Source organism: Sus scrofa, chromosome 1, assembly GCF_000003025.6.
Source record: "Sus scrofa isolate TJ Tabasco breed Duroc chromosome 1, Sscrofa11.1, whole genome shotgun sequence".
NCBI classification, from domain to species: Eukaryota; Metazoa; Chordata; class Mammalia; order Artiodactyla; family Suidae; genus Sus; species Sus scrofa.
The window spans coordinates 123,588,134-123,601,897 of NC_010443.5; the positions used below are offsets into that span (position 1 = coordinate 123,588,134).

Genomic DNA, 13,764 nt, shown 5'->3' on the forward strand with positions numbered 1-13,764 from the left:
TAAGTTTTCTGTTTTCTTTCCTTGGAGTTCTTTCTCTAGGTCATTTTACCATCTGATCTCTAGAGAGTAGTCAATTCTGAATATGCTCAAATAGGATTAGAGAGTACTGTAATAGGATGATTAAATTTGATTAGAAAATGACTGTGGGATTTTTGTCAACAGTGAAGAAATTATCTAAGTGGACTCATAGTGAATTGGGCATGATGACACTTCAGTGCAGATAATGATCTAATGCTGGTCTATTTGATGCATCCCATTGAAAATGAGATATGTTTTGCTGGTAAACTTTTCTGCCAAGAAAAATGCACTAAATGTGTCAGCTCAGAGTGAACTATTTAAATGAAGTTTCATTTAATTGCTTTTAATTTTACTGCTGTAAGCCTTAAATTGTTTCATTTAAAGTATACTTCAAGTTCTCTTCCATATTTACTGTTGAGTCTAATGGGTATGATAGGGCACCTTGGGCAAAATCTCCATGAACGTGTGAGCTATAACCACAGTATAATATTTAACTGGCTTAAGTTATTTTGTTGGGTTAAAGAAACAGAGAGATAGAATCAGTTTATTCTGCTACAGAGTATGTTTTTGTAATGTGAATCAGTTAATAATGTAACTGACAAATAGGAAGGTCAAAAGAATGAGAAAAATCAATTGATTTATACATAATTTTCTCCAATACATTAAGTGTTTTGACTATCAAGTAAAAGCAGCTTAATGCTTACTAACACAGCTGAGTGCAAAAAGCTGTGGAGGAAAACAGTGCTGTATACAATACTCATTCACTCCTCCTTCCTCTTTGCTCGATTTGGCCATATACTCTGTTTTGAAAATGCATATTGAGTAAGTTGTTCCTGATCTTTGTGCATTTGCCCCCCTTTTCCCCATAATTCAACCTTTTCTTATACTTTTTCATCATTCTTTCTTAGCTAAATTTTTTTGTGAAATTTTAGATATATTGTAATATATCCCTTTAACTTGTATTTTTAACTATGCTACTACTTTCATAGGCTTGTAGATGTTTTTGGAGAGTTTTTATGAAGTTGCATGCATTTTACATTGATTTTCCCCCAACAATTTTTTCCTAAATATTGCCATATTTTTTTAATTGAATGGACTTTATATTTTAGATTTGTTTTAGGATTATATAAAAATCAAGCAGAAAGCACACCAAGTTCCTATATACCACCTTTCTTCATAACCTATAGTTTCATCTTTTATTAACATCTTGCATGGAGTTCCCATTGTGGCTCAGCAGGCTAAAAACCTGACATAATGTCTGTGAGGATGTAGGTTCAATCTCTGGGCTCACTCGGTGGGTTAAGGATCCATCATTGCATCAAGCCGTGGCATAGGTCACAGATGAGGTTCAGATCCAGTGTTGCTATGGCTGCGGCACTGGCCTGGAGCTGCAGCTCTGATTTTACCCCTAGCCCGGGAACTTCCATATGCTGCAGGTGTGACTGTAAAGAGAGAGAGAGAAAATCTTGCATTAGTGTGGTCATTTGTTATGATCTATGAACTAATGTTGATACGTTATTACTAAGACCCATAGATTACATTAGGGTTTACTCTTCTTGTGTTGTACAGTTCTATATGTTTTGACAAATACATGTCATGTATCCACCATAACAGCATCATAACAGAATAGTTTCACTTATCTAAATATGCTTTGTGCTCTTCTTACTCATGCCTCCTCTTTCCTCTAACTCACTTCATTGACATCTAGAATACATTGATATTTTTAGTGTCTATATAGTTTTGTTTTTTCCAGAATGTTTATATGGAGTCATATAGACTCTATTATCTTTTTCAGACTGACTTTTTTTCATTTAACAATAAGCATTTAATTTTTCTCCATGATGTCTCATGGCTTAATAGCTCAATTTTTTATCGCTTAGTAACTTCCCATTGCATGAACATACCATAATTTGTTTAGCTATTAAATGTCAATATGTCACCTATTGAAGGACATTTTGGTTGCTTCCAATTTTTGGAAATGGAAAACAAAGGTGTTATAAATACCATGTGTGGGCTTTTCTTTATGAATATGGGTTTTCAACACATTTTGGTAAATAACTAAGAGTGTGATTGCTAGATTGTATCGTAGGTATGTTTAGCTTTTTAAGAAGCTACGATTCTGTCTTTCAAAGTAGCTGTACCATTTTGTATTTCCATCAGCAACAAATGAGAATTCCTGTTGTTTCACATTTCTTATCAGCATTTAGCATTGTTAGTATTTTGTATTTTAGCCATTCTAATAGCTATGCAGTGGTATCACAGTGTCATTTTCATTTTTAATTGTCTTATGACAGAAGATGTTGAATATCTTATGCTGATTTTTACATCATTATATCTTCTTGGATGAGGTGTCTCTTCAGATTGTTTCCTACATTTTAGTTGGATGGCTTTTCTTTTTATCTTTCAATTTTAAGAGTTCTTTGTACAGTTTTGAAATATAGCTCTTAGATATAGGGTTTGCAAAGATTTTATCCTACTATGAATTTGTCTTTTCATTTTCTTAAGTTGCCACATATTTTTAGGGAGTGATTTTGTAGTGGACATGAGTATTTGTTCTTGTTTTTGTTTTCAGGAATGCATATTTTGTTAAAGAAGAAACACTGTATTTTGATATCAGAATTCTAAAACTAAGCTAGCCAAACTAACATCACACCTCTCATTAGCAAAACTAAACTAAATGTGTGTTTAGTAAGATTGGAAAGGCCTACAAAGTGACCTTATCACAATACTACATAAAAATTGCTATAAAATAAGTTGAAACTAGTGGCTATTATACAAAACAATACTTAAAACTATGAAGATTTTAAAAAGAAAGTATAAAACTAATGTTTTTTTAAAATTTTGATGATTGTTCATTTACATTGTTCTGTCAATTTCTGCTATACAGTAAAGTGACCCAGTCATATATCTATACACACTCTGTTTCTCATATTATCTTTCATCATGTTCTATCACAAGTGATTGGAGAGTTCCCTATGCTATAGAGCAAGACCTCATCCATTCTAAATGCAATAGTTTGCATCATTTAACCCCAAACTCCCAGTCCATCCCACTCACTCCCACTCCCCTTGGCAACCACAAGTCTGTTCTCTACATCTGTGAGTCTGTTGTTTCTGTTCTGTAGATAGGTTCATCTGTGCCATATTTTAGATTTCACATGTAAATGATATCATAGGTTATCTGCCTTTCTTTGACTCACTTAACTTGGTATGAGAATCACTTGTTCCATCCATGTTGCTGCAAATGGCATTGTGTTGTTCTTTTTTATGGTTGAGTAGTATTCCATTGTCTATATGTATCACATCTTCTTAATCCACTCATCTGTCAATGGACATTTAGGTTGTTTTCATGTCTTGGCTATTGTGAATAGTGCTGCAATGAATATAGAGGTGCATATATCTTTTCGAATTGCAGTTTTGTTTTGATATTTGCTCAGGAGTGGGATTGATGGATCATGTGGTAGTTCTACATTTAATTTTCTGAGGTACCTCCATACTGTTTTCCATAGTATTTGTACCAATTAACATTCCCACCAACAGTGTAGGAAAGTTCCTTTTTCACCATACCCTCTCTAGCATTTGTTATTTGTAGACATATTAATGATAGCCATTCTCACTGGTGTGAGGTGGTACCTCACTGTGGTTTTGATTGCATTTCTCTAATAATTGGTGATGTCAAGCATTTTTCATGTGCCTATTGGCCATCCATATGTCTTCTTTGGAGAAATGTCTATTTTAAGTTTTCTGCCCATTTTTCGATTGGACTGTTTTGTTTTCTTTTGTTTTTTGCTGTTGAGTTGTATGAGTTGTTTATATATTTTGGAGATTAATCCCTTGTCAGCTGTATCATTTGCAACTACGGTCTCCCATTCTGTAGGTTTTTTTTTTTCTTTTTTTTTTTTTTCTTTTTTGTCTTTTTTTCTATTTCTTTGGGCCGCTCCCATGGCATATGGAGGTTCCCAGGCTAGGGGTTGAATCGGAGCTGTAGCCACCGGCCTATGCCAGAGCCGCAGCAACGCAGGATCTGAGCCGCGTCTGCAACCTACACCACAGCTCACGGCAACACCGGATCGTTAACCCACTGAGCAAGGGCAGGGATTGAATCCACAACCTCATAGTTCCTAGTCGGATTCGTTAACCACTGCGCCACGACGGGAACTCCCTTTTTTTCTTTTTTATGCTTTCCTTTTTTCTTAGAAGCTTGTAGTTTTGATTAGGTCCCATTGGTTTATTTTTGTTTTTATTTCTATTGTCTTGGAAGACTGACCCAAGAAAACATTTGTATGGTTGATGTCAGAGAATGTTTTGCCTATGTTTTCTTCTAGGAGTTTTATGGTGTCTTGTGTTATGTTTAAATCTTTAAGCAATTTTGAGTTTATTTTTGTGCATGGTGTGGGAATTTGTTCTAAATTCATTGATTTACATGCAGCTATCCAGTTTTCCTTGCTGAAGAGTTGCTGAAGAGACTGTCTTTTTCCCATTTTATGTTCTTGCCTCCTTTGTTGAAGAGTAATTGACCTTAGGTGTCTGGGATTATTTCTGGTTTCTCTATTCTGTTCTATTGGTCCATATATCTGTTTTTGAATCAGTACCACACCATCTTTTTTTTTTTTTTTTTTTTTTTTTTATTTTCCCACTGTACAGCAAGGGGGTCAGGTCACACCATCTTGGTTACTGTAGCTTTGTAGTATTGTCTTGAATTCTGGGAGAGTTATGCCTCCTGCTTGTTTTCTCCCCCCTTAGGATTGCCTTGGCAATTCTGGGTCTTTTGTGGTTCCACATACATTTTTGGATTGTTTGTTTTAGTTCTATGAAAAATGTCATGGATAATTTTCTAGGGATCACATTAAAAATGTAGATTGCTTTGGATAGTATGGCCATTTTTAACAAATTAATTCTTCCAATTCAGGAGCATGGAAATCTTTCCATTTCTTTGAATCCTCTTTAATTTCCTTGATTAATGTTTTACAGTTTTCAGCATAAAAGTGTTTCATCTCCTTGGTCATGTTTATTCCTAGATATTTAATTTGGGGGGGTGATTTTAAAAAGTATTGTATTTTTGTATTCCTTTTCTAATATTTAATTGTTAGTATTCAGAAATGCCACCAATTACTGAATGTTAACCTTGTATTCTGCTACTTTGCTGAATTCATTGATCAGTTACTTGGAGTAGTTTTTGTGTGGAGTCTTTAGGATTTTCTGTATATAGTATCATGCCATCTGTATACAATGACAATTTTACCTCTTCTCTTCCAGTTTGGATACATTTTATTTCTTTTGTTTGTCTGATTGCTGTGGCTAGGACTTTGAATACTATGTTGAATAAAGGTGGTGAGAGTGGGCATCCTTATCTTGTTCCAGATTTTAGCAGGAAGGCTTTATAAACCTAATGTTTTGTGTACTGATTAATTTTAATATTTTTTACATAGTATTCTATATACACAGTAATTCTTATATAACTGTTCCTAGACTTAAGATGATGTTCAAAGCAATAAACAGTCATGAAGAATAAGGTATAATTTTTCAGAAACGTTTTTGAACACTAGTTTCCAGAAATATTAGGAATCCAAATGCAGAAATCAAGATTGAAGTAAACACACACTTATGCAAGCCTGTATTTCCTCAAGGCTTTGGGACTATATGCTGACAGTACTGCCATGCATCCTTAGTAATATGAATGATACCTTGGGGAGCTCACAATTGGGGTTTTTTAATGGAATAGAAAAACATAAATTACAAGTGTTTTTACATATTTAATCTTATTTGGAAGTGCAGAGATTCCATCCATACAATGAATGAATGGATGAATGAACAAATAACTATAGTGATTCTTTTCTATGTTTTGGGTGTACCTCAGAACATGTACTTAATGATTTAGACACTGTGCTAAATATTACTTACTGATACTCAGCATCATCCTCACCTTTCTAAGCTCTCCCTTGTATGAGACATTTCTCACACTCTGTGGCCAGTGGTATTCCAACATAAATTCTACTAATGAGAGGCACTGTTTTAAAAAAAAAAGTTTAAGAGAATAAAGAGGAGAAACCACTCATCTCAGCAGCAATAACCTTGTAGGTATTGGCAAACACAGATGACATATTATGCCAGCAGCTTCTGGGCATAAGAAAGTTTTGAGACTTATCTGCTGCCACATGAAACAAAGATCATTGGTTCCCATGATTCCTATTGTTCCTAATTTTTCAAACCCTAGCAATAGCTCCTAGAGCTTTACTCCATCGGCTCTACTAATTATTATGTAAACCTCTATGTCTTTGTGCATTAGATCCTGTGTGAAATATCTACAACTGAATCAAACTCTTCATTTCTTTTCCTGACTGATTAATGAATAAAGTACTGAAAACCATGGGAAATTTTGTTTGTATACATATATAAATTTATAGATGTACATATATACATATATATTTTTAGCATGTTTAAACAGTTTGTGAGTTGAAATATAATGACATGAAATCACTTCAGCCTACCATTCTGTAATACACCATGGAAAAAATATAACATATTTGCATACTACTCAAAAAAACTGGGCTCATAAACAGGCATAAGGAATGCTGTAAGGATTATAAAGGATTGCAAAAGGGTAGAATTTTTGGATTATGTACATGAACCTGAGGTAACTGAAATCCAATGTACTGCCTAAAGATAGTGGAGGTTCTTTTTTTCCTCAAACAGGGTGTTTGGGTATAGGAGTCTAGGGCTTATGCAATGGCTCTGTGAGATCATTAGTATTTCAGATCCCAATTTTTCTGATTTGTCATCCTTAGCTTGTTGACTTTTATCCTCAAACCTGTTACCTCATGGTTTCACAGGGATACTCCACCCTCTAGCCTCACAGAAAGGAAGGCAAAAAAACTTACTAGAAATGATCCTTCTAGAATCCAAGTGTATCTATCTTTGCAACTTCTTAGAATTGTGTTCTATGGCCACTCCCAGTATTTTAGCTGGGCATATTGCTACTAGGCAAAATTGTGGTTCTGTCAATAAGAAAAAAGAGAGAATGGCTATCAGGCAGGAAACGTATGTTCTACTGCATACAGAAAAGGAACAAATAAAAACCAATGTAAATGATGTCCTGGGGAGGGGGAGGAGATTTTTTTTAAGCTGTGTTTGTGTGACCACAGTATAGAATAAACTATCGAAGTAAACTGGTTATTAAAATAAAAAATAATGACCATCAAGATTAAGTTTAGCTGTGTATAATAGCAAATTGGTCAGGGCAGAAGTTTATTTCCTTTTACTGAAAACAAACTTGGGGTAGGAATGTGAGGGTTGTTACAGTTGTTACTGTGACTTAATGGGATAATCAGAGACCCTAATTGTATTTTCCTGTTCTACCATCCTTAGAAGATAGCTTCCATCACAGGATCACTTCAGGGTCTATCATTGATGCTATTGCTACAGACATTATTTCTCCATTCCAAGCTGTCAGCAGGAGGAGGCTAGAGAGAACAAAAAGGCCATTCTTCCGTTAAGCCAGTTTCTTCTAAGTAACTTCCTACTCACTTCTCACATTTGTGTTTATCTTAGTGGCCAGAACATAATCATGTGGCCATGCACAGTGGCAAGCGAGGCTATGAAGTATGGACTTTTAGCAATACTCACAGTCATCTTAAATAAATTTCCATTATCGAAAAAGAAGAGAAATATGGATTATGTTAGTTATTAGTTCTATCATCACCATTTATAGGATTATCTTTAAATATGCAGACAGGAGTTCCTGTTGTGGCGCAGTGGAAACAAATCTGACTAGTATCTCTGAGGATGCAGGTTTGATCCCTGGTCTCCCTCAGTGGGATCCAGCACTGCCATGAGCTGTGGTGTAGGTCACAGACATGGCTTGGATCCTGCGTTGCTGTGGCTGTAGTGTAGGCTGGCAGCTATAGCTCCGATTAGACCCCTAGCCTGGGAATGTCCATATGCTGTAGGTATGGCCCTAAAAATAAAATAAAATAAAATAAAATATGCAGGACAGCATGTGGATTGAAACTTTCATTTCTAAGAAATGTATTTTCCCTTCTAAATGTTGTAATTGGAAATTGAGAGTAATATTGCTAAAAAGGGTAATTATTTAAATTAAAAACAATATTTGTTTAAAGTAATCATTTTCACTAATACTCTTGGAGTTAGGATACCAAATTTAGAATAGTTAAAAATATTACCCTACACTGTTCATGGCTTTGGATAGAGGGAGCCTAATTCATGGAATTATTAAGGAGGAGGGAGGGAAGGGAAGGGAGGGAAGGGAAGCAGGACAGAGCTCTTAGAAATTTGCTCTTCTAATCCTCCTTTTAATGGAGTTACTGGGCTGAGATTGAGGAAAAGGTAGAGTGATTTAAGTTAAGAAATTAGAAAATGAATACAGATTGAAACTCATACAAATACCTGGGAATTGCAGGAGTCTTTAGCCTAACAGAAAAAAAATCATCCCAATATTGCTTACAAAAATCAAAAGTTAATCTGTTAATGGGCAATGACCCTAGAATTGTGAATTAGAAAAATGAAACAATTATCTAAGGAATTCAAGCAAGACTCCTGGTATTATCTGAATTATTTGAATAATTGAGGTGAAAGTAGAATTTCTGCTTGGATTATTCAGATGATTGCCCTAATTCTAAAATTCTTTTGGCTAGTAGAGAACTTTCTTCAGTATGTGTTTTTAAAATGGTAAATGCTAAAAAATAGACTTTGAAACTAAGTAGAGAGAGAGAGGGAGAGAGGGAGAATAGTATGGGGTTAATTGTCACAATAAATCTACACTTTTTCTCCTCATGATAACATCCCCCCCCCTTTTTTTTTGGTCTTTTTAGGGCCATATATGGAAGTTCCCAGGCTAGGAGGTGAATCTGAGCTGTAGCCACTGGCCTTCACCACAGCAACAGCAATGCCAGATCCCAGCCACGTTTGCAGCATACACCACAGATCACAGCAACGCTGGATCCTTAACCCTGAGCGAGGCCAGGGATCAAACCTGCATCCTCATGGATAATAGATTCATTTCTGCTAAGCCACGATGGAAAGTCCACATCCACTTTTTTTTAAGTACAGCACTATATATGGATTTCAAATACAATTTTTAGTATTTTTTAAAGTTATAAATTCCTTTTTAATTATAATTATCTAAAGTTTGGAGATTTACTGGCTTAAAATCCAGCCATTTAATTTTGTAAAAATCATACTATACTTTTTTTTGACTTCATATTATTGGCCTTTACTTGCAAGTCTTAAAGGCGAATTAAAAGGATGATCACATTGTAGTTGCTCTTTAGTAGCAGAACCCTAGGCAGTGAGCCCTCTTAAAAAATTATTTGTCAACCTACCTACAGCTGGGTGTGTCATGTGACTAAGTTCTGACCCATGAGTGAAAGTGTTGTGTGAGACTTCTGGACAGGATCCTTTCTTTCTTATTTTCTTTCTTTCTTTCTTTCTTTCTTTCTTTCTTTCTTTCTTTCTTTTCTTCCTTCCTTCCTTCCTTCCTTTATCTCTCTCTCTCTCTCTTTTTCTTTTTTTTGTCTTTTTGCCTTTTCTAGGGCCGCTCTTGCAGCATATAGAGGTTCCCAGGCTAGGGTTCCAATCGGAGCTGTAGCTGCCGGCCTACACCACAGCCACAGCAACGCCAGATTCGAGCCGCATCTGCAACCTACACCACAGCTCAGGGCAACGCCGGATCGCTAACCCACTGAGCAAGGCCAGGGATCAAACCCTCAAACTCATGGTTCCTAGTCGGATTCGTTAACCACTGAGCCAAGATGTGAACTCCAGCATCCTTCTTTTTCGAATGGCTTCTGGCCCCCAGTGTGGAAAAGATACCTTATAGCTCCAGTAGTCATCTTGGGCCATGGGGTGGCCTTAAGAATGTTAGCCACACACCAGGATGGTGAAAGGTTAAGACAGAAGGAACTAGAGTCCATGATAATTTTGGAGCTACTATCCTGCTCTGGGATACCTCCCTCTGCACTGTTTTTACTTAAGAGAATAACAAGTTTGATCTTTTTTAAGACAGTATTATTTCTAGTCCTGTTACTAGCTGGTGAGTACAATTTCTAAATGAAACACATATTAAAGTATTAATTGAAGATATTTTGGAATTTTAGGGTTAATTTTCCAGATATGTATAATGGTTCTTTCTTTCAATCTCTCCCTCCCCTCTTCTCCTCCCTCCTTCTTTTACTCTATCACAAACACATGTAAACACATACACTTTAATTTGTAAAAAAGAAAACTGGGTGGTTATGTGAGGTTATACCAGGTATACATTTTGTGCAATTGCAAAGGGTGAATTTTGCAGTAGGAATTGTGAGAGGATACAAGCTAAAGCATTACTCAATAATTTTTCAGCATGTGTATATGGACTGAAAAAAAAGTAAAGGAAAGAAGGAAGGAAAATATAGAAATGGAATATAGCAACAGGATGTTAGTAAATTAAAATTTTTTTGCAGGTTTAGCTAAGGTCAAGTACAATATTAGTAGCAAGAGATGGGGAAAGATCAATTTACAGAATAGTCAGATGTAATAATATTAATCATTTTCTCTTTAGAAGCTGCCCCAACTCTCTCCGTATTTTGAGATTCAGCTCTTTTTTGAAGCTCTCATTGATTTCCCTTATAGAAATTAACCTCTTCCCTTTATGCATTTATCAGGACCAGGGCTACAGTACAGTAAGGGAGGTTTTGTCTTTGGCACAACATTTAAGGAGTGCCAAAAAACTCAGTGGTCAAGATAAATATTTTAATTGAATGTTTTAATTATCACACTACAATATGCAGGACAGCTTCCTGTTTTTGTAAATAAACTTTTAATTATACTTCACATTTATCTCTATTACAGCCCTTAAATAGTGCTTTTTAGAACTGTTCTCTCCCAGAATAGGCTGTACTCATTTTTGGATTCCTCATGAATGATTGATTGATTCCTCATGAGGCAATGATTCCTCATGTGCCTACTACTCTGTTTTAAGCATGAAGTCCTCCTAAAAGTATAAAATTGAACCTAATGAAAGATTTTGCAAGAGTATACTATATTAGAGACTGCAGGGTTAAATTTTTATCTTAAATTCAACAACAGTGAAGAATAACAGAGTGATGAATGTTTTGAAAGTACTTACAATTCAGTTCTATGGGAAAATCACCTGACTTCTCTTTGACTAAAATCCTGCCCAGCCTAGAAAGGTAGACATAGCAGAGAGATTTGTACTACTACTTTATATTCATATAGAGCTCTGCCCTACATAACATGCTCTCTTTTAATCTTCATCTTAATCTTGCTAGTTAATTATTATTATCCTTATATATTATGGAAAGATTGAGAAGTTAAGTGACTTGCCCAAGGAGTTACAGGCAGAAAGTGGCTGATCTAGGGTTCTAAACCAGATTTTTTGGTGTCAAAATTCAATGCCCTTTCTCCTACTCCAAATGCTAAATTTTGGGGGATTGACTGAGAAAAATCAATTTATGCAGGAACTACAATAGCTTGTGTTGTATTTATGAAATAATGTCAGTAGCACCCTAAAAAGCAGTATTTTACCAAGTGTGCTCATCATGAATAAAATTGTTCTGATGTTTAAGCGTGCGTGTTTAATGAAGTAGCTCAACTCTTCTGGTGTAGGACTGGATGTTTTGTGGCATATTTTACTTGAGGGCAGAAACCTACACACTGAAATGTCAAAGAATAGGGGAAATTGAGGAAATTATATGTTCCCTGAGTATTAGTTCTAGCTGTATTGCTAATGTGTGCGTGATATTCCGCAAAGCCTATAAATCATACATATTTGTCTCTTTATGAAAAGAAAGGTTTGGTAAAGTCTTTGAACTTTTCAGCTGAAAAAGATTATTTCAATGTGAAATATTATTATAGTACTCTCAGGTTAGGAGTTAAGTTCAATGGGTTTCTTTTTAATACTTAGAGGAAAACAAATCTGTGACTATATTTTAAAACCCCATAAGGTAATTAAATTTGTTTGAGTCAAATATAATTTCCATCAGCATATAATAAACACAACCAAAAAGCAAAATGACCATTATTAGCCAATCTACTATATTTTTTATGAAAAGCATGGATTCTCGTCATTGATTCCTGCCTGGAGAATTAAAAACTCTAGTCTTCTTTTTATAAGCTCATACCTGACTTCTAAGGAAAGCCTTAATCTCAAGAACAACCCAACTCAAAGAAATTCAAAGCCATTCATTGTGGTGAATTGCAACCAGTCATCAATAACTATTTATTGAATATCCAGAGTGCCTATGCATTGAAGTTGCAAGTGATTTATTTGCAGTTTTCAAAGGATTTCTAAGGGGAGTCTGAAGATTTGCAGAAGTTTTTAAAGATGCACAACGGTGTCTGCTTCTCTAATTTAAACTGCCCCTGCATGGAATGATTAAAATAGTTTGGGTTTCAGAGCTCTAGGGATTTCTAACACCCAGAGCCGACTTTTCTAAGCGAAGACCCCATTGGGTGCCAAGAGACAGAGAGGCTGGTGGTCGGAACAGTGCCCCACCAAGGGCTTCTGGACAAGTCAAACCCACCTCAGGCTGGAGCAGGGTCTACTGCGCCTGCAGTGGCAGTCCTGACCCATCACCCCTTCCCTCCCCTCCCATCCCCTCCCACTCACTCCCCCTACTCGCTCCCCCATCCCCCAGCTCGCACCATCTCCCAGTCTCCCAGCCCAGATCGGCTCTCGCGAGATCCGGGCAACTGAGCGCTCGGGGCCTTTTCAAATCGGGATCCGTTACCGCTTTCCCGGCCGCCGCCATTGTCGCGCTCGGAGCCTCTCAGCGTAGGCGGCCGAGGCGGAGGCCGCGGCTGCGGGATGGCGGACGCCGACAAGCCCGAAGCGCTTAGAGCCGCAGGCGACGACAGCTCGCATCAGCAGCCCACGGAGTCGCCTGGCCAGCTCCGGCGAGAACCTCACCCGCCGGAGCAGGAGAAACAGCCGCCACAGCACAGCAGCAGCTCCAATGGCGTTAAAATGTATTGTCTTTTTCTCCGGGGACCGGGACGAGGTGGGGGGCGGGAAGTGGGCCTAGCGGGTCCAAAGCCGGGCTGAGCCTTGGTGGGGTTGACCGCTCCCCGTGCCGTGGGCGGCGGGAGATGCAGGTGCAGCCGGCTGGCTCCCGGGCCCTCCCCGCCCGCCCCAACCAGGAGAGCCTGGTTGCGGGCCTCGGGGTCGGCGCTCCCTCCCCTGCTTCAGGTCCCAGACAGCGAGCACCCCCCTCTCCCCGACTTTGAAGCCGAGCTCGGCGGTCGCCACGGTTTGCAGGAAGACGGTCCCTCTTTTAAAGGCCAGTAGTTAGTGTTCATCACTAGGGAGTAACTAGGGATGACATCATCGGACCATTTCCTCTTAACCACCGTGAACGTTTGTAAAAGGAATATCGCCTCCATCTCCCCGGCCTCATTCTGAGCTTTATGAGTTCTCTGTTATGTTGTTTTTTCTTTTCTAAAGTATGTGTTCATTTCTTAACTGATATATACCAAGAGGAAGTTTAGTAATATGCTGTGAGACTGAATCCATTGTGTTACCCTTGAATTGGTAAGAGGTACATTAAAAAGGTAGCTGTGATGTCCAGCACCGCACCCCCACTCCCTCCCCGTGTTTGTCAGCGGTGCAGGCTATTTAAGAAAACCCTCAATGCATCATAATAGAATCTTAATTTTGGTAAAATGATAAAATAAGATTTTTTTATTTGAAGAAAATTCACTACTTTTTAAAATTGCAGGTGTCACCAGTGCC

At 37.4% G+C, this 13,764-nt stretch overlaps 1 protein-coding gene across 3 annotated transcripts in view; it reads left to right on the forward strand.

The window, feature by feature from the left end:
- MYEF2 (myelin expression factor 2) overlaps positions 1 to 13,764 on the forward strand; it is a 60,044-nt gene that overhangs the window by 5,298 nt on the left and 40,982 nt on the right. Inside the window, exon 1 of one of the 3 annotated variants that reach the window (XM_005654450.3) lies at positions 12,742 to 13,001. The exons of 1 other annotated variant lie outside the window; for it this stretch is intronic. In XM_005654450.3, coding sequence (XP_005654507.1) covers positions 12,841 to 13,001 — 161 coding nt within the window. In that variant the 5' untranslated portion in view covers positions 12,742 to 12,840. Of the gene's footprint in view, positions 1 to 12,741; positions 13,002 to 13,764 lie in introns of those variants that run through there. One more of the 3 variants, XM_005654449.3, reaches the window with a different exon arrangement.